This window comes from Chlorocebus sabaeus, chromosome 26 (assembly GCF_047675955.1).
Source record: "Chlorocebus sabaeus isolate Y175 chromosome 26, mChlSab1.0.hap1, whole genome shotgun sequence".
Classification (NCBI taxonomy): Eukaryota; Metazoa; Chordata; class Mammalia; order Primates; family Cercopithecidae; genus Chlorocebus; species Chlorocebus sabaeus.
The window spans coordinates 17583933-17608449 of record NC_132929.1 but is presented as its reverse complement, the minus strand read 5'-3'; the positions used below and the strand labels follow the sequence as shown (position 1 = coordinate 17608449).

At 39.6% G+C, this 24517-nt stretch overlaps 1 protein-coding gene across 20 annotated transcripts in view; it reads right to left on the bottom strand.

The window, feature by feature from the left end:
- MGA (MAX dimerization protein MGA) overlaps positions 1–24517 on the bottom strand; it is a 166841-nt gene that overhangs the window by 9641 nt on the left and 132683 nt on the right. For 7 of the 20 annotated variants that reach the window (XM_008016971.3, XM_038009855.2, XM_008016969.3 and 4 more), the window contains 8 exons: positions 23087–23159; positions 20997–21514; positions 17462–17759; positions 14514–15140; positions 8826–9116; positions 7184–8691; positions 3386–3516; positions 107–158 (listed from right to left, as the gene is read on the bottom strand). In XM_008016971.3, coding sequence (XP_008015162.3) covers positions 107–158; positions 3386–3516; positions 7184–8691; positions 8826–9116; positions 14514–15140; positions 17462–17759; positions 20997–21514; positions 23087–23159 — 3498 coding nt within the window. Of the gene's footprint in view, positions 1–106; positions 159–3385; positions 3517–7183; positions 8692–8825; positions 9117–14513; positions 15141–17461; positions 17760–20996; positions 21515–23086; positions 23160–24517 lie in introns of those variants that run through there. The other 13 variants (XM_008016976.3, XM_008016973.3, XM_008016974.3 and 10 more) reach the window with 13 other exon arrangements.

Genomic DNA, 24517 nt, shown 5'->3' with positions numbered 1-24517 from the left:
CCCTGAGAAAAAATCGTGGCTAATATAGCTAATGTTGTTTCAACCCTAAAATAAATGTTAACAATTTTATTCAATGAGTAATTATCACTAAATATATCCTAAATACCTTTCGACTCCTTTCAGCTGCTTTTTCATCTGCTGAGATGTGAGTACGGGACCTGGATAAAGACAGGATTTTTCAGCATCTTACTGAAATTTAATAATCTTAAGACCTATTTCACAGCTACAACCAAACCATTCCAAATTACAAACAGTTTCTTTTTCCCAAGGTGTGATATATAGCCACATTATTTACTTGACATTATATATTTTCTCTAAAAGTGTACAAATAGTCACTATAACTTCAAATTACTTTGTACAATCATGAAATATTTAATACACAAAACCATATAAACAAATTTAAAGTCGTCCTCCAGTATCCATGGAAGACTCATTCCAAAACTTCCAGCAGTATCCTTGAATACTCAAGTCCCTGATATAAAATGCTATAGTATTTGCATATAACATAGGCACCTCCTCCCATATACTTTAAATCACCCCTACATTACTTATAACACCTAGTACAATGTAAAAACTAAGTAAATAGTTGTTATACTGTATTGTTTAGGGAATAACGACATGAAAATAAAGTCTATACATGTTCAATACAGATGCAATTTTTCTTCTTCCAGATATTTCCAATCCACAGTTGGGTGAATCCACAAATACATGCTTTCTATATTTGTGGATACATGCTTTTCCATTATACACTTGGTCCCTCCCAACTGTGAAGGAGGACCAAGTGTATAATGAACACCCACATATGAACCATCTAGCTTGAGAAATAATACATCTCAAAAATACAGGTTTTATGTGCAGTCCAATCACACTCCCTTCCCTCCTTCTCAAAGGTAAACATTCTAAGACAGAGTTTTACCATGCACATCTTTGTAAGTTTTACTAGAAATATATATATATATCTTAACAAAAAAAAAGTACTACTTTAAATATTATATACTAAACTATATCTTTCTGCAACTCATTGGTTTCATTCAATATTCGACCTGAAGGCCAGGCACAGTAGCTCATGCCTGTAATCCCAGAACTTTAGGAGGCCAAGGCAGGAGGACTGCTTGAGGCCAGGAGTTCAAAACTAGCCTGGGCAACATAGCAAGACTCCGTCTCTACAAAAAAAAATCGAAAATAAAAGTACAAATAAATTACACCTGATATATGCTGATACACAGAGTTCTAATTCCAATTGTTTTAACTGTTACGTAGTATTCCACAATGTGAATTTCCCCGAATTTTTTTTTCCAGAATGTTTGTAGTTATTTAGGTTGTTTCTAAATCTTCATAATAGCAAACAATGCTGCAATGGACAGTCCCATACATGACCCCTTGTGTGAATTTTTCTAGGGCATAGGAGCAGAATTGCCAGGCAAAAGAAAGATATGCACACCTTCAAGTTCAGGAACTGTTAAACTGGTAATACAATGTACACTCCCACTTGCTGTATGAGAGTTCCCATTGCTCCAAACCTAGATAACTGTACTATCAGAAATCTCCATTTTTGCAGTCTCATGAGTGTGAATTGGTAAAGTCACTGTGGTTTTATCTGCATTTCCCTAATTACTTGTGAAGTTGAACAAATGTACATGTGCTTACTGGGCTTTTAGGTTTCTTCTTCTGTCAACTGTCTCTAATATCCATTATTTACTTTTCTACTGGGTCATCTTTCTGTGACTTGTAACAATTTTTTTATACCCTCGACATTAATCCTTTGTTAGTTAATATGTATGGCAAACACTTTCTTCATAGTCTGAGTTTGCCTTTTCACTGTTTTCATGGTGTTCTGACAGAATTTTTAAATTCTTTTAGCCTTTATTTTTAATTAAATTTAAACCATTTAAACAAATCTAATTAAATCTTTAATTTTTTTTTTTTTTTTTTGAGATGTAGTCTCACTGTCTCTCAGGTTGGAGTACAGTGGCACAGTCTCAGTTCACTGCAACCTCCACCTCCTAGGTTCAAGCGATCCTCCTGCCTTAGCCTCCCAAGTAGCTGGGACTACAGGGGTGTGCCAACAAGTCCGGCTAATTTGTGTATTTTTAGTAGAGACAGGGTTTCATCATGTTGGCCAGCCTGGTCTTGAACTCCTGAATTCAGGTGATCTGCCCACCTCGGCCTCCCAAAGTGCTGGGATTACAGGCGTGAGCCACCACGCCCAGCCTAAATCTTTAGTTTTTTATTTTAATCTGTTCCCTTACGGTTTTTGTGCTGTGTGTTGGTTATTCTTGGCCCTTTACTATTCCAATCCATTAACATGTTATCTCTCCCCATTTGCTGAATTCCTCTTCGTCTTTCAATACAATTTTCCAAGAAAACTCTTACACAGTTTGTCAGAGAACGTTCTCACACAGCAGTTTTCCTGTTACTATTGCAAATATTTTTTAGAGGTTTTGTTTGTTGCCATTGTTTACAAATTCAGTTTTAGTATACAGAACTCATTATCCCAGTAATACTGCTAAACTCATTAAGTCTAATTAAGTTTTTAAGGGATTTAAATTCTTTCAAGTTTAGCCAGTAGGTAACTGAAGTAGCCTGCAAACAGCTCCGGAGTGAAGAGAACTATCAGTCCTACTTTCTACTCCTTCAACTTTCTCAGTATCAGTAGGAACGAAGAATTATTCTTTCTCAGCTCATAGCTACTTTCATATCATTGTAGTTAATGAGATGGCAGGAAAAGTACAATGTCTGGCACAAGATATCTTCCTTCCCTACTCTTTCTCACACCCCAATCCATAATCAATATAAGGCTTACTAAAACAGAAAATGAAATAAATTTTCCTGAGCAAGTCATCATTCCTTCCACATTTTCATCTCAGCAGTGAAATATGAAGAAAAATTTTCCTACCTGTATCTCATCTATTCAACTAGTAAAGTAACCAAATTTAGAATGTAATGCCTATTCTTAAATGATACAAGAAACTAACTTTTGTTGAGTAGTCCATTTATATCAGTTATTATGCTAGTTGTACATACTACCTCATTTAACACTTCAAATGGGAGCATTTTCCTCATTTCATAGGTAAAGAATCTGAGGTTCAGAGAGATTAAAGATTTGCCCAAGGTTAAATACCTACAAACTAGCAAAACTAGTATTTTATAACACCAGTCTATCGGGCTCCAAAAGCATGTTATTCACATTTACACACTGCCTCCTACCAATGACCAAAGAAAATTATCCAAATTCTAGTTCCTCTCCTCATCTATACTAATCAGAAAAAAAAGCTAGAGGAAGAAGGAACCAGATCAGTTACCCAGAGCTCCTAAACAGAACATTTCATTTTATTTCTGGTTACAACACTACAAAAACAACAATCCAAAGAGCAATAAGACTTACGGCTGTTTGAATGACTGTGTGTGGGCCACTGTGGTCTTCAGGTGAGCAACATTAATTTCCTCTGAGAGCTCTTCTACAGTCTCAATGTCCACGTGCTCCTCGTCATCCTCAATATATTCTACACAGTTATTCTGAAATACATCATTACAAAAGTAAATAATGTATTGATTAGCAAGAACACCTAAACTTTTCAACTCACACCTATAATTCAGCACTTTGGGAGGCCCAGGCAAGTGGATCGTTTTGAGCTCAGGAGTGCAAGACCAGCCTGGGCAACATGGCAAAACCCTGTCTCTACAAAAAATACAAAAATCAGCCAGACATGGTGGCGCTCGCCTATAATTACAGCTACTTGGGAGAGTGAGGTGGGAGGATTGCTTGAGGCCAGGAGTTCGAGGCTGCAGTGAGCCAAGACTGCACCACTGCACACCAGCCTGGGAGACAAGAGTGAGACTGTCTCAAAAAAAATAATAAAAAATAAATAAACATACATCATTAAACTTAACAGCGTCCTCAAAGGACTGCATTGATGCTTCAGTGTTATTTCTAGTGGACAAAATTCAGGTACAGATATATTAAGGTTTCATAAATCTTAAGATTAAATAACAGTAAAATAAAATTTGGTGAGATAAATATAGAAAGGAGAAAAACTCAAGTGCCACTTTAAGGGGGCTTCATGACCAACATCCTATCAGATGCCCACAAATCAACACACATTAGCATACACAGGCAGGTATGGAAATAGGATACAGCCCAGTCCTGCAACTCTCTCAACCCCACAAATTCAGAGCCTGTAAGGAATTTCAGGTTTCAAAAAAGCCCAGGATTGCTGTATTTCCTTATTATACCAAAAAAGGAGTCAAAGTGTTTACTGAGCACCTGTCACAGAAACTTGCTAAATATTTTATGTAACACTAGAGTTATATGGATATATGGGATAAGCAGATCTTTTTAAGGCCACCTTTAAAAATAGTGTTTACTTGCAACATTTCTGTGCCCCCCTCAAAAAAAACAAAACAAAACAAAACTGTTTACTATGCCAGAAACATAGTAAACGAGCCCGCCTCCCGGGCTCAAATGATTCTCCTGCTTCAGCCTCCCGAGCAGCTGGGACTCTAGGACTGTGTCACCACACCTAGCTAATTTTTGTATTGTTTACTAACAGGGTTTCACCATGTTGGTCAGGCTGGTCTCAAACTCCTGACCTCAGGTGATCCGCCTGCCTCAGCCTCCCAAAGTGCTGGGATTACAGGAGAGAGCTACAGCACCTGGTATAACTGCAGGATTTCTAAATAATATCCACAAGGAAGATCTGTGGATTAACTTCCACAAGGAAGATTTAAATTAAAGAAGCTATTTACCACTTCCCTCACGGTATTCCAATGCTAATCATAAAGGTAACATAGGTGTGAGACGTGTAAATAAAAACAATGTTTAGATTTTAGAGATCACTTAATATGACCTTTAAAGAAAAAAAAAGTCAGTATAACTCATTTGCTTGTCAAATTCCCTATTAGTACATTCAAGCAATGCCTCCTTGTATGATTAAGATACTTCAGGCTGGGCACAGTGGCTCACGCCTGTAATCCCAGCACTTTGGGAGGCCAACGTGGTTGGATCACCTGAGGTCAGGAGTTCGAGACCAGCCTGGCCAATATGGTGAAACCCTGTCTTTACTAAAAAAACACGAAACTTAGCTGGGCATGCTGGTGCCCGCGTGTAATCCTAAGCTACTCAGGGGGCTGAGGCAGAAGAATCGTTTGAACCTGGGAGGCAGACGATGCAATGAGCCGAGATGGCACCACTGCATTCCAGCCTGGGCAACATAGCGAGACTCAGTCAAAAAAAAGAAAAAAGGAAAAAACCTACTTTAGAAGATCTATTATATCAGTTCCCCTAATAGTAATAACAGTTTTCACTGGTTTTAAAGTTGAACTGTTTTTTGGTCTCATGTTTACTTCGGCTGCAAAAAAACACAAAAAAATCTGCAATATAACTGCTAAAGTCAATGAATTTACATCCATTCTTGAAAAAGATTAGTCTAGAGAGAAAGTATAACTCAAATGAATATAGAATCATCCAATTTTAGAGCAAGATCCTCCTTTATAAATAAGACAATGGAGGTACTGAAATAACCAACATAAACAACATTAAGACCAGCCTGGCCAAGATGGTGAAACCCCATCTCTACTTAAAAGACAAAAATTAGCCGAGTGCAGTGGTGGGCTCCTGTAATCTCAGCTACTCGGGAGGCTGAGGCAGGAGAACTGCTTGAGCCATGGAGGCGGAGGTTGCAGTGAGTCGAGTTCGTGCCACTGCACTCAAGCCTGAGCGACAGAGCAAGACTCCGTCTCTAAAATAAAATATTTCAACATTTTAGATTTTTAAAACAGTAATCTTTTTTTGTTTTATTTGCATAAAGCAATTAAGCATTAACAGAAAAGGACCAGATAACAGAGGCAGAATGAATCTCAAGGAAGTACGATTCTAAAACAAGCAGTTGTATGACAATCAGTGCAGATGGCTTTCATCTGCTCCTGAAGAGAAGGCTACAGTTCAGATTTTAGGGCACTCCACAGGCAGCTGGTTATGATCTCCCCATGTTTTAAAATCAGACCTTACGTCAGGTGTCAGCAAACCACAGCCCACTAACTTTTTTTTTTTTTTTTTTTTAAAGAAGTTGTGGCTTTTTTCCCCCGAGACGGAGTTTTGTTCTTGTCGCCCAGGCTGGAGTGCAATGTCGTGATCTGGGCTCACTGCAACATCCGCCTCCTGGGTTCAAGCAATTCTCCTGCCTCAGCCTCCTGAGTATTGGGATTACAGGCACCTGCCACCACACCCAGCTAATTTTTTGTATTTTTAGTAGAGATGGGGTTTTGTCATGTTGGCCAGACTAGTCTCAAACTCCTGACGTCAGGTGATCCACCCACCTCGGTCTCCCAAAGTGCTGGGATTACAGGTGTGCGCCACCGCACCTGGCCTTTTTTACTAACATTTTAATGGAATACAGCTGCTTTTATACTACAACAGCAGTCAAGTAGTTGGAACAGAGAGCCCTCTAGCTCTCTGCAAAGTCTAAAACTATTTACTATCTGGTCTTTTACAGAAAACATTTGTACAACTCCTGCACTGTATCAATACCTGACAGTTACTTATTTCAGTAAATACGACAACCCTAAAAAGGAATCCTATAAAAAACACTTCGGGAAAATAATAAAACTAGGCCATAAAGGTTATATTACAAAGGACGATGACCGAAGTCTAGAATATAAATTCCAGAGACTACAAATAAAAGCAACTCAAGGTAAAATGGTATTAGAATATCAAAAGATGGTATTTTCCAGTTTTTCTCCAAAAACAAAAACATCTCTCTATATGCAAGTAAGTTCTCCTCCAGTTGTAAGGTCACCCATTCCCAGTTTCTGATTAACATCTACCAGAGAAGCTACAACCATCTCACATAGAAAACGTCACAGAAATTGACTGGGATCAAATGGGAGTAGTGGTTTCGGTATTTTAAAAATCTAACTTAAAAAGAGTAGGGACTCTCAAGCACCTATCCCCCAAATGCTTAAACCAGCCTTCCCATAAAACCAGGCAAGTCTCAAAGAATAAAAGCTCAACAAGTGATGCTTGATTGACACAGCCTAAAAAACTACTAAGCCATTTAAGTCATAATCTAAACCTAGGCATCCAATTAAATGTATTATGTCTTAGTGATCTTCTGAAAAAGCTTCTGTCTCTAATAAATCATTTAAATCCTTTAGGTTTCAGTCACAACAAAAATGGGCTCACCACCTTTTCTACATCATCAACCTCTTCACTCTGGTAGTCAGAAACAACATCCACAATTTCATCAATAGAATCATCGGTTTTCTCATTCTCATCGTCGTCATCTTCTTCCAAATCCAAAACAGTGAAGTCAGCGCTGCTTTTCCCACCCTTCTTCTCTTGCTTTGGTTGTATCTGTTCTCCAGGTAGCAGTAAGTGACCCTGAAAATGTCCATTCCCTCTGCTGCTTTTTGCAGCTCTCCTAGGAACAATGGAGAAGGCTGAAGGATTAGAAATCCTACTCCAAGAAGCACATTCAGTTTTCAGAACTCTGGCATCTTCAGTAATTCCACTCTTTCCAAGTAAGTCAGAGATGCCTTGTTCTTGCTGAAACACATCTGAATTTTCCGGACATGTCTTTTCTTTAATTAACTGCTCGTCTACCTCTTTCTTACATTCCTGTGAAGCTCCAACACATTTCCTGGTTAAGGGGCCCTTCAGATGTTTTCTCCATCTTTCTCTAATACTGTCTTTCTCCAGAGAGTCTCCACATTCCTTCTCTTTGGCCTCTGGCTGTGGATTAGATTGCTGCTCCATAACTTTGCTTCCTGACAATTCAAATTTACTTTCTTCCTTAAAGGTGACTGGAAATTCACTTGAGTTTTCTTCTGGATTGTCTAATCCTTTCTGCTGTTCCACCTTCACATCACCAAGTTTTTGATGCTGTACTTTACTTAAATTTTGGACGGTCTTATTACCGGCTTTTTCAGAAATCGTCCTAACTTCTAGAACAGCCACTTTTTCTTTGGAACTGTTACGATTCCTAGCCCCATATTCTTCATTAACATCTTTATAGTCTTGATCTGTATGTGACCCAGTGATACAGGAATGCTCAGATGGTTTGACAGTTGCAGAACCTTCTTCTGGAAGGGATTCTTCATCCAAAGGATCACCCCTATCTTCCAAGGAATCATTCAGAGTTTCTTCTGAGGTAGCAGCTCCTGAGTTTTGTTTTATTATGTTAGCCTCAGAGTCTACAGCCTCTCCTTCTGACTGTAGAACCTTCTTGGTTTCTTGCTCTCTTTTTATTGAGTTTGTTTCATCTTTCTGGTCTGGATTCTGAGATTCCCTCTTCATCTGAAGGGAAGCAACATGTTGAAGAATGGAGCTAGGAACAGGCTTTTGTCCTGGGAGCTGTAATAAGGCAAAACTACCAGACTGGAGAGGAATAAGACTGGCTGTACCAACAGGCTGTCCTCCTGAGCTATAGGTTATTTTGGTTTCAGAGCCTGTTTTACTTGCAAAGCTTTGTGGTTCAGGAGGAGAAATCCTCAGGGTCAATGTACCAGCCTGAGACACAAAACTAGCTCCAGAGGAAAGCAATGATGGTGCCTGAGTGATAACATTCACTGCTGAAGAAGACCCAACAGCTTGGATTACAGGATTCATGACAGAGAAAGCAGAAGACGAAGTGGAAGATGGCGGAGTCTCAGAGGGTTTGGAAGGAGCAGGTAACCGGATTCCCATCACAGACCCTGGTTTAAAAAATAAGAGAGAAATTTTTAAATCATGACTGCCCATATCAAGACTTCTGATGTCCTGGTGTATTAACATACCATATGGCCAAGTGATTTAACAAAAGAAAAGTTCATGAAAAATAACTTTATACCTGGGTTCCGAAACATGACAGGCTGTAAGTTGGGCTGGGTATTAGAGCCTCGAAGCTGATGCAAAGGTAGAAGCTGGACAATCTGCCCATTAGGGTGCCTGAATAAGTTCATTCCACTTGGACTCCTAACAGGCTGCAAGACCATTCGATGTCCCTGAAGTTGTGTGTTTGAGACAGGTCTAAGAGTAGGAGAACCCTGCTGCACTGGAATCAACAACAGTCGAGGTCCAGCACGTTTCACTGTGTTAGGAGAGACCTGTGAAGTAGCCACTGGAATTTGAGCAGCATTTTCTGAAAAACAGGAAATGGAAACATAGTACCAAAATTCCCCTTTAACACATGTAGGAAAAAAAGTATTCATACTTTTTTTTTTTTTTAAGACAGTCTTGCTTTGTTGCTCAGGCTGGAGTGCAATGACACAATCTCAACTGACTACAACCTCCGCGCCTCTATAGTTCAAGCAATTCTCCCACCTCAGCATCCTGAGTAGCTGCAACTACAGGTGTGCACCAGCACAGCTGGCCTATTTCTGTATTTTTGGGTAGAGACAGGGTTCCACTATGTTTCCCAGGCTGGTCTCAAACCCCTGACCTCAAGCGATCTGCCCTCCTCAGCCTCCCAAAGTGCTGAGATTATAGGCATAAGCCACCGCACCCAGCCTAATTTTTTTTAAGAGAGACAGGGTTGCACTTGTTACCTTCAGTCCTTCAGTGCAGTGGCTCAATCATAGCTCACTGTACTCTCAAACTCCTGGGCTCAAGAGATCCTCCTGCCTCAGCCTTCCAAGTAGCTGGGACTACGGGGATGTGTCACTACGCCTGGCTAATTATGTTATTCTTTGCAGAGACAGGGTCTTGCTTTGTTGCTCAAGCTAGTCTCAAACTCCTGGCCTCAAGCGATCCTACCATCTCGGCCTTCCAAAGTGTTGGGATTGCAGCCATTAGCCACCATGCCCAGTCATTAAGACACAGAATCTGACCTTGCTGCAAATAACTTCTAATTTGGATTATAAAGTTGCTAAAATTCTGTAGTTTCATAATACATTATTTATGGCTGAGAACAGCCAGACATTATGGAGCTTTACATTTAGAATGGTAAAAAAATAGAGTACCAATTGTCAAGAGGCACATTTAAAGAGATAATACTTTTGCCTAAAGAAAAACGTGGGTATCTCTCTAAATCTGGATTCCTTTCTTAAAGAGATCATTTATGATAAAATTATGCTTCAACTTTATTCTTTTGAGACAGGATCGCACTCTGTCGCCCAGCCTAGAGTGCAGAGGTGCAATCACAGTTCATTGCCACCTTGAACTCCCAGGCTCAGCCTCCCAAGTAGTTGGGACCACAGGTGCACACTTTTTTTTTTTTTTTTCTAGAGATGGGGTTTGCTATGTTGCCCAGGCTGGTCTCGAACTCCTGGGGCTCAAGCAATCCTCCTGCCTCGGCCTCTTCAAGTGTTGGGATTACAGGTATGAGTCAGTGTGCCTGGCTTCTTCTTTATTTTTTTTAAATAAAATCCAGATCCTGCACAATTTAACTTTAAAATTAAAGCACATAACACTTACTAGAGAGTTATGACTGAATTTCTAAGCTTATACCACCTGAGGAAGATAAAGAACTAAAAATCCTTGGTTTATAAAGGGCTTTTTGGTTTTTAAAATTCACTAACAAATAAGCAAAGCTTAAAGGTTTGTGGGAATTATTTTTCAGAAGGAAAAAATTACATAAAACCCCCAGAATGAAATGAAATTAAGAGACATCAAAGAAGCAGGGAAATAAACCTGGCTTAGAAGAGGCAAAAGATGCTTTTAAAACAAAAAGAAAAAGCAGAAATTTAATACAGAATATATGAATTAATAGAGATTTCAAACCATTAATAGTACTTAAAGATACCCTTTACTGACTGGAAGAGATATTTCGAAATACTAAAGACACAGGAAAAAACAGTATGAATAATCTAGAATTTTTTTTATATCAGAGAGATAAAGAGGTAGGAATCATGGTAATAGTAAGCATAAATGAAACTGGTCTAACATTACTATTCAAATTGGTGAGCTTATTTAACATTAACAAATAAAAATTGGTGGGTTTATTTAACAATAAATAAAACTTAAAAAGTTTGCTACTAAAGAGAAAAAAAAAACAAACAAATGAAACAAAAGACTTTAGCTTAACATGTGATTTTCTATCAAACAGGCACTCTGCCCACACAAAAAAATATCATATTTCTAACAAAGTCATGCTCATAACATTTAGATGAAAAAATTATATAGAAAATCCAGGACTACTCTTAAATATTAAATAAAACACAAAGACCAAACTTCATGAAAATAGTCGTGCAATTTAAACAAAAAATACTCATCTATCCTTTTTTTTTTTTTGAGATGGAGTCTCACTCTTGTTGCCCAGGCTGGAGTGCAATGGCAAGATCTCGGCTCACTGAAACCTCTGCCTCCCGGGTTCAAGCGATTCTTCTGCCTCAGCCTCCAGAGTACCTGGGATTACGGGCATGCAACCACCACATCCGGCTAATATTTTTTTGTATTTTTAGTAGAGACTGGGTTTCGCCATGCTGGCCAGGCTGGTCTTAAATTCCTGACCTCAGGTGATCCACCCACCTTGGCCTCCCAAAGTGCTGGGATTACAGGCATCAGCCACCGCGCCCGGCCATATTAATCTATCATACATGAATTAAGAAACAAATATGTTAATGCATTCTTAATTTTCAACTTTTTTCTTCAAATTAACTTTTAGAGAGTGATTCAAAAACTAATTCAGACAATGAAAACAATCTTTAATATATGCACTAAATATGTGATGGTTTACTTAAATGTGTGCCAAGGGAAAGGAAGGTAAAGAGAAAAAGGAGAAAAATCAAAATTTAAAAGCCACAGATATCAAAGTGCCAACATGGGATCTTCTTTATAAACAGAGAAAAAAACTACACACACTTCCTTAAGTAGCAGTTACCTGAGTCAGGTCCATTTATTTTAAAAGATTAGAAAATTTGTTAAATGTCAGTATTTCCTGGCAGAATGCAGCGGCTCAAGCCTGTAATCTCAGCACTTTGTGGGGCCAAGGATGCAAGGACTGCTTTGAGCCCAGGAGTTCAAGACTAGCCTGGACAACATAGCCAGACCTCGCCTCTATTGAAAATCAAAAAAAATTAACCAGGTGTGGTGACACATGCCTATGATTCCAGCTATGAGAGACTGACATGAGAGGATCACTTGAGCCTGAGATGTCGAGGCTGCAGGGAGCCATGATCATGCCACTACACTCCAACCTGGATGACAGGGCAAGACCCCATCTGTGTGTGTGTGTGTGTCTGTCTGTCTCTCTCTCTATATATATATATATATTTTTTTTTTAATAAAAATACATTTTTATTAAAAATATATCTACTTTTTTTCCCTCAAATGGTATTACAGAAGATACTTTTAGGTACAGTCTTTGATGATATGTCTTTAATGTTACTCTAGTATTTTCTAGCTTTCTTCTTTAAAAGAAAGCAAAGCCATGTGCTCAGAATATATAGTAGGTAACAGGAATTTAATGATTTTTTTATTATTATAGTTTCCAGTATATTTCTTTATAGGGTTAACCTCTATTATGCCAAGTAATGCTGGTTTCCAATTAATGCTATCTCTTTTAAAAACACATTTACAGCCAGGCGCTGTGACTCATGCCTGTAAAAATCCTGGCACTTTGGGAGGCCAAGGCAGGCAGATCACAAGATCAAGAGTTCAAGACAAGCCTGGTCAACATGGTGAAACCCTGTCTCTACTAAAAATACAATATACCCCGGGCATGGTAGCAGGTACCTGTAACCCCAGCTACTCAGGAGACTGAGGCAGGAGAACCACTTGAATCTGGGAGGTGGAGGTTGCAGTGAGCTGAGATGGCGCCACTGCACTCCAGCCTGGGCAACAGAGCGAGACTCCTTCTCAATAAATAAACAAACAAACACACACACACACACACATTTACATATAAAAAAGCAGTTGATTTAAATGAAAATATTAGGCAGGTGACAGTACAGATGGGACTCAGCAAAATATGTGAATGCATATCCTAAATAACTAAAGTCTGAGAAACAACAAAACTACAGAAGAATAAACTACTTTACTGTTTCATGAAAGAATTAAGAGTACTGAAAAAGGCTGGAATCCGTATGGTTTAGAAGACATGATCTGTTAAAATATAACAGATATGCACCTTGAGATTCAATAGGAAATCAAAGTAGTTTCACTAACGACTTCACTCCCAAAACTATGTATCAGACTAGTCATGTTTTATGGGCTTATTTATGGGATGAAGCAGAAGACAGACACATTTAATATTGTGATTCGCAAGCTGAATGCGGTGGCTCACACCTGTAATCCCAGCACTTTGGGAGGCCGAGGTGGGCAGATCACGGAGACCCAGACCAGTCTGACCAAAATGGAGAAACCCCGTCTCTACTGAAAATACAAAAAATTAGCCAGGCGTGGTGGTGGGCGCCTATAGTCCCAGCTACTCGGGAGGCTGAGGCAGGAGAATCGTGTGAACCTGGGAGACAGAGGTTGCAGTGAGCTGAGATCCCGCCACTGCACTCCAGCCTGGGTGACAGAGCAAGACTCCATCTCAAAAAAACAACAACAACAACAAAAATATATATATATATATGAAAATATATATATATATGAGATTCACTTTTCCCTTCAACAGAACTTCAACTTACAAACTAACTCCCAATCTCTTCTTCCATAAAAGACAGAGAGAAATTTAGACCATATCACTAAATGCAAAAATATTTAAGAGAAAAACATCAATAACCCAGACAGAATTGCTGTTGGGTAACTATTTCCCCTCAAATTCTGCAAAGTTTCTTGCTCTTTTCCATATTAATTCCTCTATGAGTGGATTAAAAGAACCATTTACTTTAGCTAGTTGCATCTAGATATAAAAACTACACAAAGCGTAGGATATTCCTATTTCAAATTCATTCAACCTAAGCCAATAAAAGAAATACTTTAACTAAAAAGTTTATAAAAATATTAGAGCCCTAAACAAATATGCCTCCTTGTTTCTATTTCAATCAGTTCATGTCCAGGAATTAAATAGATCCTGATTCATTAGTGATTTTTACTAGACAAAAGGAGATGAAGTCTGCTCATCTGTCTCTAATTAAAAAGCAGCACCCCTGCACCCCACAAAAGGAACATCTGCATTTGGGGCTCCCTCCTCAAAGATGTGCACCCCCAGCTCTCAGCACACAGGTCAGGTTTCCTCCCATGCCCATCTTAGTGGCTCAGAGCTCCAGTCTTACCTGCATTACTTTAGTATCCTTCAGCCACCACTTCCATTCTAATGTTTTTGAGTATTTTGAGTCACAATCTCCAGTTCCACTAAACTATCAGTTAAGACTGTTCAAGTTCTCTCTCAAGGTTATCAGTTATTGTTTTTATTAATATTCTGCTTACAAAACTGCATATATTTTCAGTGATTTATCCCAATCCTGTATTAACCATGAGCTCTATTAAGTGTTCAGTTTTGCAGCATGCAGAGGTTTTCAGGAATACGTGTATCATGTTACAATAGAAACACCTATATTGTTATCTTGATATAGTTATAATCCTGTCACAACCACAAAGTTATATAAATAGGTGTACAGTAATAAAGCAGCTAGTAACATCTAGGCCTTACCTGGTCTCTGGCTCACTGGTGGACTCCCATTAATTCCTGAGAGTATAATAGGAACAGAGCCCAGAGATGAAGTTGGTGTGGTCACCATGGAGGAAGATGCAGCTGTAGTCACCACGACTAAGGAGGTGGAGGCAGTGGAAGCAACAGGAAGAGTTATGGTTGGAGGAGATGCTACAAAAGACTTAGGAAAAGCAACCGAAGCCACAGGGGTAGTTATCCCAGTGGTTTTGGTAAGGTTCACAGTGGCTGTAGACTGGGTAGATGTTACAGGGGTGCTGGTATTAGTTTCAGAGACCTCAACAACCCCTGTAGTGGTGGCACCAGAAGAATAAGTAGTTTCTTTAGTTTCCACGTCAGAAATAGCAGTCATAGGTGTCACAGCAGTAACATTTTCTAAAAACACTTGAGGGGTGGTAGTAGTGACAGCAGCAGTCACAGGGCTGCACACCTGAACTGGCTCAGAAGAAACCACAGGTGTGACGACCATTACTGGAGAAGGTCTGATACTGAACTTCTGTGTCCCTGCCAGGGTATGGGGTGTGCTAACTCCAGGTATCTTCTGCTGCAAGGCTCCAACTTTACTCATCACAAACTGTGTGAACACACCACCAGGAGAGGGTCGAGCCGCTGCAAATAGAAATTTGCAGGTCAAAAATCTTCAGTTCTCATATTTTATCCTCTCAGTGACTGTGCTTACCGACATTTATTGTGCACCACTGGGTCAATTTCTTACAGGTACTACCTACCTGCATTATTTGTGTCAATTTCTTTTTTTTCTTTTTTGAGATGGAGTTTCTTTCTTGTTGCCCAGGCTGGAGTGCAATGGCATGATCTCGGCTCACTGCAACCTCTGTCTCCGGGTTCAAGCAATTCTCCTGCCTCAGCCTTCCTGAGTAGCTGGGATTACAGGCATGCGCCACCACACCTGGCTAATTTTTGTATTTTTAGTAGAGACAGCGTTTCTCCATGCTGGTCAGGCTGGTCTTGAACTCCCGACCTCAGGTGATCTGCCTGCCTCGGGCCTCCCAAAGTGCTGGGATTACAGGCGTGAGCCACCACACCCAGCATCTGAGCTAATTTCTACTCTCAGAAATCAAACGTTTGCCTTGACCAAAAACAAATCTCAGTTCTAACAAGAAAGGGATTAAAATGGAGTGTTCCAGGCCGGACACAGTGACTCACACCTGTAATCCCAGCACTTCGGGAGGCCGAGGCGGGCAGATCATGAGGTCAGGAGTTCGAGACCAGCCTGGCCAACATGGTGAAACCCCATCTCTACTAAAAATACAAAAATTACCTGGGCATGGTGGCGCATGCCTGTAATCCCAGCTACTCAGAAGGCTGAGGCAGGAGAATGGTTTGAACCCAGGAGGTGGATGTTGCAGTGAAATGAGATAGTGCCACTGCACTCTAGCCTGGAAGACAGAGCAAGACTCTGTCTTGAAAGAAAAATTAAAAAATTAAATAGAGTGTTCCTACTAAAATTCTTTTGACTATGCAATATATTCAACCTGTCAGGATACTAAAAAGACAATACACTAGCAAAAACTTCATCACCTAAAACAGATAAAAGAGAATGAGAGGGTTTGTTTCCCCTGATTTCTAATGTAAAAACTTGTTTCTACCATTTCCTCCTGTCTGAGCACTCTCACCTCTTTACAGCTGTGCTATTATGCGATGCTTATGTATTACATATTCCTAAAATATATAAAGACGTTTCTCAAAAGAGATCAGGATAGGATTGCTTTTTTTCCCCCCTTAATCACACCTGAAGCTGCTTTAATAAAAGGTAAAATAGGTTCTTTTTTTTTTTTTTTGAGATGGAGTCTCACTCTGTCGCCAGGTTGGAGTGCAGTGGCACGATTTTGGATCACTATAACCTCTGCCTCCCAGGTTAAAGTGATTCTCCTGCCCCAGTCTCCCGAGTAGCTGGGACTACAGGCGTGCGCCACCACTCCCGGCTAATTTTTGTATTTTTAGTAGAGATGGGGTTTCACCATGTTGGCCAGGATGGTCTCGATCTCTTGACCTCGTGATCCGCCCGCCTCGGCCTCCCAAATTGCTGGGATTACAGGCGTGAGCCACTGCACCCGGCCAAAATAGGTTCTTTTAAGGCAAACAATAAATATCTTCTATCTTCACACAACTCTAGCCATTCAGCCAGAGATTTCAACTGACACTCTTACTTAACATTCCTAATAGATTTGAAACAACAAAAAGAGGAATTCCATAAACCAACTACAGATACTCTCAATGCTAAAACACCAATGCTTCAATAAGGTAATTTATTATAGACTTCAGCATTTAAATGTTAAGGAAAAGAGAGATTTTCATTCATAGAACCGAGATGAATGGAATAAATCAACATTTCCAAAATTGTATTTATAGGAGCTTTCCACTTTAAGCCTATACTACTTACCCCACTAGCTTTTGCTAGCTCCTTGGTTTCGTAAGTTTAAGAAATACCAACAGAAGCATTTACACAGCACCAGCAAGAGTTCAGCAAGATGCCAAAAACACCAGTATTCATAGGAAAATAGTTAACTATTTTTAATTTAGTAAAATATTTTAGTAAATAATTTAGTAAAATGGTATTTTTAAATATCTTCCCTTTTTAGAAACAAAATTAAAATCCTGTCTTTTCTACATTAATAAAAACCAGTAAAAACCTTAAAAATAACTGTAAAACTTGCTTTCTGGTCAGTATTATTAAAATATAAAATAAAAATTTAAAACAAAGAAAACAACTATAAAACAATTCATCTAATATTGCAGGTTATCAGAAGTTAACCCCAATCAATCAAAAAAGTCCAGGCAAGACAGACATCAAGAATAAGAATAATGCCAAATTACATATTTCTCTAACTTTTACAACCTCCATACCTGTTACCTACTGTCCCACCACCAAGTCATAGGCCTTTCCAAACTATACATACACCCTAACTTACCAATTGGCCGTTTTGCTGGGACAAACGCCTTCAGATTCTTCCCAGGGCGATTTGTTGCAGTGCCAGAGGAGGATGCCATTTTGGAATTGGATGTTGAAGGCAACAGGGTACGTGGTTTCCTGGATGCAGCCACCTTGGCATTGGATGCTACCTTGGAGATGACAGTACTGAGGGTTGAGAGGTCCAGGACTGAGGGTCGCAACCTGCCTGTGATATAAGCAGCTAGCCTATTGGCTGGATGCAATGCCCCCATCTGTCCCAATAGCAACTTAGCCTGCGGGTAACTCTTACCATTAACCTGAAACAAGTGGCAAAGAGAAATTCTGTAAAGATAAAATTCTCTTGCTAACTCCTCTCCCTTGACAGGGGCTTCATTTTTACAAGTTTTTATAAGTCTATTTTTCAGATTTAAAAGGGAAAAAGAAGTAGACTTTTTCCATTGAGAATAATCTGAGTAACCAGGAGGTAGAAAAATGCTGTCATCTGATATTCTGAACTAATCTCATCGCCTTCATATTGTAGTTCGAAAACAGAGAATCAGAAACTCATCATTTCTGCACTAGGTATGTGAAAGTTATCATCAAATCTAAACAACTAGAATTATCCAATTGTTTTCCTCGTAAATAAGCCATTCTGGTTAAGCTATTAACCTCATCAGCAAAAATGAGTAACTGTGTCCCACAGAATCTCTCTGATAAGACCAGAGAGGCATAATGAAGCTCTAACACAAGGGTCCTTTCAAGCATCCTTCATATTTGAAAAATATAAGTGAAATCTACTTTAAGTTATAAGGCAATCATTGTTGCAATAATCTAAGCCACAATTACCTCACAGTTGTTAATTTTCAAAAAGCTTAGTTTTGAAAATACTATTTTCATCTGTTGGATAAAACATGGGTTCAAAATGAATGTTGGTAGAAACTCATTCTAATTCTAGATATAATTAACTAAACAGTCAGAAGAAAGTGAACTAACAAATGAAGTAAAGATTCCCTCTGCTGCCTAAGTTGACTGGACTGCCCGTCACGGGTACCAGCACAGTTGTTTCTTGTGGGGGTTGATTTCTTTTCTTCTCTCTTTTTTTTTTTTTTTTTTTTAAAGAAAGAAAACAAAAACTTCCCAAGTCTCTACCCATGTTCTCTAGGTCATATTGCCAGGCAACTCTAGAGAAGATAATCTTTTCTACATCACTTTCACCATTTAAAAGCTGGGGGTCGGGGGAGATGGAGTGGGGTAGAATCTACCCTCTAATAGGGAATTGGTGAGGAGACTAGCTACAGCAAGCAACTCCATCTTCAGAGACACAAAACAAAATTACTCTTTGCTACTTTGGTAAAATTATGATTATTTCCACAGAGATCAAGAATATCTCTGCCTTGAGTTTGGTACAAAGAATGTGATCATTCCCCCTGAAAGTAAACTTTACTGTAACTTTTTAGGCTATATGGAAACAGGTCAGATACCCTCCCGGCTCCCTTGGGACTGTGCTGAAGCCTACTCTGTAGCTTCCCCAAAGTTTATCTTACAGTTGCCTGACTGCTTACATAGACACATTCTATGGTGGCTTTGTGAGTCCTGGGTAGAAGAGAACAAAAAATTTCCATGCTTGTATTTTAGGGAGCCTGGTCTCATTAGAAATTATATCAGCCAAACCTTTGTTTTCAAAGTGTCAATCAATAAATAAGGTAGAGAAAATACTGTTCTCCTCATCAAGAGTGTAAGAAATATCAACAGAAGTATTTACATAGCATGCACAATAGTAAACTGCAATAAAAAGTTTTTAAATTAAGTAGATCAATCTTAGATCAATCTTATAATTTTTTTCTTTTTTGAGATGGAGTCTCGCTCTGTTGCCCAGGCTGGAGTGCAGAGGCGCAATCTCAGTTCACGGCAACCTCCGCTACCCAGGTTCAAGCGATTCTCCTGCCTCAGCCTGTTGAGTAGCTGGGATTACAGGCGTGCACCACCATGCCTGGCTGATTTTTCTATTTTTAGTAGAGATGGGGTTTCACCATGTTGGTCAGGCTGGTCTTGAACTCCTGACCTCACGATCCACCTGCATTCACCTCCCAAAGTGCTGGGATTACAGGCGTGAGCCAGCATGCCCAGCCTAGATCAATCATATTATTAATGGAGAAGTCCTTAGTGACTTAGAAGCAGCCAATCTAATGAAAGTCAAGTCGCAATATCAGGCACTTCCACACATTTGCTACTTTAATATGTTTTTTTGTTTGTTTTTTTTTGTTTTTTTTGGAGACAGTCTCCCTCTGTGGCCCAGGCTGGAGTACAGTGGCACAATCTCAGCTCACTGCAATCTCCACCTCCCAGGTTCAAATGATTCTCCTGCCTCAGCCACCCGAGAAGCTGGGATTACAGGCCCGCGCCACCATGCTGAGCTTTTTTATTTTTAGTTAAAATGGGGTTTCGCCATGTCAGCCAGGCTAGTCTCAAACTTCTGACCTCAGGTGATCCACCACCTCGGCCTCCCAAAGTGCTGGGATTACAGGTGTGAGCAACCGTGCTCAGCTAGAAAAACCTTTTTGACTATGACATTAATTCAGAACATCTCGTTTCAAATTTTCTATATGCCAGTATAATTTTACTAATATAACCTGCGTGAATTACTAAATATCAAGGATAGAAATATTTGTCCTACAACGATTACAATGACAAAACCCCTATGAATCAAATAAAGATATAATTAAGTAAACATGGCTCAATTTTTACTCTTGTATTTAAATAACACCTTACTAAATTAAAATTTTCAGCCGGGCATGGTGGCTCACACCTGTAATCCTAGCACTTTTGGAGGTCAAGGTGGGTGGATCACCAGAGCTCAGAAGTTCGAGGTCAGCTTGCACAAAATGGCGAAACCCCGTCTCTACTTAAAAAAAAAACCAAGAAACAACAAAAAAAAAACACGCACACACACACAAAATTAGCCAGGTGTGGTGTCACATGCCTGTAATCCCAGCTACTTGGGAGGCTGAAGCACAAAGAATCGCTTGAACCCAGGAGGCAGAGGTTGCTGTGAGCCAAGATTGTGCTAAATAAATAATAAACAGAATTTTAAAAATGAAAAATTTCCCCAAGTTTCTAAACATACATTGCCTATCTTTAAGTCAATTTCATCTTCCACTTACACCTAACCATTCTAACCATGGTTTTGTTTTGAAACCTATCTGCTAATAATAAATTCCAAGAGCTAGACTGAAACCCTGATTATCCTTGCTTTATTGTCAAAGTATCACTAGAGCCTGCAGGCAATAAAGTTTATGAAGAGTAACTTTCTGGGAAGATTAGAAAGAAAATTATAAACTAATACAAGGCTCTACATTTCTGTTCATAAATGGGACAAAAATTCACTCTAGGTATCCATCTAAACTAGGCCTATTACAAAAAGAGATAATAATTTTGTCACCCAGTTCCCAGGAAATGTAAAGATAAAGGATATCAGGACCATAAAGGGCTCTGAAAAATCATGATGCTACCTAGGTATAAAAAGGTGCTATACCCAGATTAAAGATAATTCTCACCTGGATAAGCCCAGATGTACTTGAACTGGGTTTACGTTTATAGGCCACAAGCTTCCCTGCAGGAGAAAGCCCTGCATAAAAAGGCAGACCTTTGCCTCCATGTAATCTCTCCCTCACTGAATCCAGGGCATCTGTCTGCACAGGAGAGATATCCTCCATTTTCCCAGGGGACAATGGACCATCAGGAGTCTCTGATCCAGATTTCTCAGCCATATCATCTTGGTCTTGACATGATGGCATAGAGATTTTCACACGAGAAGAATAAACAGGAGGGTTCTTCTCACCCCGGCTCTTTCGCTGAGAAGCCAACTCAATGATGAAGCTGCCCACCTTAAGTGATTGTGGCATGTTGCTATTGATGTGCTGGGATAAGATGCTCAAAATCTTGTTCCGATCCTCCTCCCAGTTGCAGTCTGAGATGATCTCAATCAGTTTGGTGGGACCACCGGGTGACCTCTGATGCATAAAGGAAGTAGAAGAGGATTCCCCTTCATTGCAGGGAGACTTCCAACTCTTTTCTGATGAAAAATAATAATAATAAATAAAAAGTTGAAAGATTTCTGCATCCCAGCATTTTGTATGGAACTCTGAAAACAACTGCCACATTCTCATGTTCTTTCACAGTAGTTTAACATCTATTAACTTTCACAATTTGGGAGTTTTCCAGGAAGAAAAAGTTCCAGAGAATAAGACTACAATAGTCCTCATTATCCTGGTGACTGGGCTCTAACAGGGAGCTCCCTTAACACTGCTCTAAATGCCACAATTATTACAGTAGAGTTAGCTTGCAAAGAAACCATGACCTATAACCAAGGTTAAGCTTCACTGGTATAGGTTACTATTTTGCTATTCATATAAGCAAAGTGAAGCTACTTACAAGATGCTTTGAAACATGTAAAGATTAGAGTCAATCCTAAAGAACAGCCAGAAAAATAGTATTCTGATTTTTTTTTTTTTTTTTTTTTTGGGAGACGAAGTCTAGCTCTGTCATCAGGTTGGAGTAAAGTGGCGTGATCTCGGCTCACTGCAACCTCTGCCTCCCAGGTTCAAGTGATTCTCCTGCCTCAGTCTCCCAAGTAGCTGGGACTACAGGAGTGCGCCACCACGCCCAGCTAGTTTTTGTATTTTTAGTAGATACGGGGTTTCACAATGTTGGCCAGGATGGTCTTGGATCTCTTGACCTCGTGATCTGCCTGCCTCAGCCTCCCAAAGTGCTGGGATTACAGCGTGAGCCACTGCACCCAGCTGTAGTATTCTGATTTTAAGTGCACTCTACCTCTAATTTCTACTGCAAACACTTCTGAATTACTTCTGTGCTTCTAGATATGATTGCTCCATTTCTACATTGTATGCAGACCACTCAACTCCCCAAAGTTGGCAACATGTTGACTAGATACGTATTTCACTAGACTCCCGGATTTCCTTAGTACAGCTTCCCAATGAGTGTACTGGTATGTTAAGGGCCCCCACAATCCTCTCAGGGTGCTCACACTCTCAGGCAGGTTCCCTCCACCCTAGCAGCCTCCTCCACTTACCTCAATGTGCTATAGAAACATTGTAATTATTTGTATGTACCATGACATTTTTTAAGAAGTTAGGAAGCCCTGCTCCTTAAGTGTCAGAAGTCACAGGAAGCATAACCAAAAACAAATTGTTAACTCCCTGACCACTACCTCTCATCAAAGTAATTCTGATAGTAGCCTCTACTAGTAAATCACAGTAATATTCCCTTCCTTTCTCCTTCTAGATTTCCCCAGAGGTGGCAGTGATGGAGGACCAATAGTTAATGATGCCAATATTGCTGAGGTTTGGAAAGAAGTTAAAAAAAAAAATTCACTGACCTCATCCTAAATGTCTCTTGCAACAACATGCTGTATCAACATGAACGAATTTTCTTTTGAGAGCAGGAGTGTTAACAGACCAAATAATGGGAAAAAAAACTTTTACTTATTGTCCTTGTTTTTGGCATAAGTTTCAAACAGGGTAAGCAGCCATATTCTGAATTGATGGTTTGGGTTTTCTCCCATTATTAATATAATCTAGATCTGAATAATTTCTACCAAATGTTAAGATCTAGTGCTCATTCTGACCTTGTAATTTATCAGAATCATCCTCCAAGTCACAGGTGAGTTGTTTTAAGGGCTGCTGTTCACAGTCAGGTTCCTGAAGGAGAGAGTAACACAGAAATACTTTAACTTAACATATATTCAATACCCACAGAAACTTGGACAAAAGCATTAAATCTCTCATGGAAGTTTAAATCATTAGAATGATTAAAATGTCAACAGCTTCAATCCACATCCACAGCTACACTACTATCATATAAAACCCTGGGCAAAAACACGTAGCTTTGTTCCCTAATGTCCCTGATAGTAACTGAGTCATCAAGAAAATAATTCACATTGTACTTTATAGTAAAGAGGGAAACATATTTATTTGCTGTTAAACAAAACAAACTGCAGCTATTCAGAAAATTCACCAATTGAGGCCAGTCTCGGTGGCTCATGCCTGTAATCCCAGCATTCTGAGAGGCCAAGGTGGGCAGATCACTTGAGCCTAGGAGTTCAAAACCAGCCTGGCCAACATGGCAGAACCCCATCTATACAAAAAATACAAAAGCTTAGCCACAAATGGTGGCACACATCTATAGTCCCAGTTAGTTGGGAGGCTGAGACAGAAGGATCGCTTGAGCCAGGGAGGTGAAGGTTGCAGTGAGCCGAGATCGCGCCACTGCACTTCAGCCTAGGTGACACAGTGAGGCCCTATCTCAAAAAAAAAAGGGAGAAAGAAAGAAAATTTGCCAATGTGGAAAGATGCACACCCTAATAATTACAGATAAACAAATAAAACAAGAATTTTTAAAAATTACTCCAGGATCAGAAAGAATAATACTTTTTAATTTACCAAATCCTCTATTAACAGGCATTCTGCCTCCAATTTCTCATTAGTGAGGACAAAAATGCACTGAACAGTCATATATATGTATATGTTTGAGTAAACACACATACACGCACATATCTTTGTGCCCTCATGCTATGTACACTTAAAATTTAGGGTCAAAAAGATATGTACATTTAAATTTTTTTGTTTTTGTCATTATTAACAAATTGCTGTTTAAAAGAAAACTGCTGATTTATACCTTTAGTGGTTTTCTGGGTAGTCACCACTGATGTAGAGGTGGCAGTACAAGTGAAGGTGGAGCCCCAGCCATCAGCTGAACCATGGAAAGGGAGAGGTATAGCCTAACTACAAGGGTAACTGGAATCAGAACTCATTCTTTAAATTATCTGTGAATGTGTGCCTCAAGTTTCTCATACCAGCTTCCTCCATGGGTTGGAAAGATTGCCACCTAGACTCTTTTATCATTCCACTTTCACTAATCAGGAGAGACTGCCCTCTTTCCTTAGTTCCAATTTTTTTTAAGTGAAAGCAAATTAAGAAAGTAGAGGAAGAGGCTGGACTTGGTGGCTCACGCCTGTAATCCTAGCACTTTGGGAGGCCAAGGTAGGCGGCTCACCCGA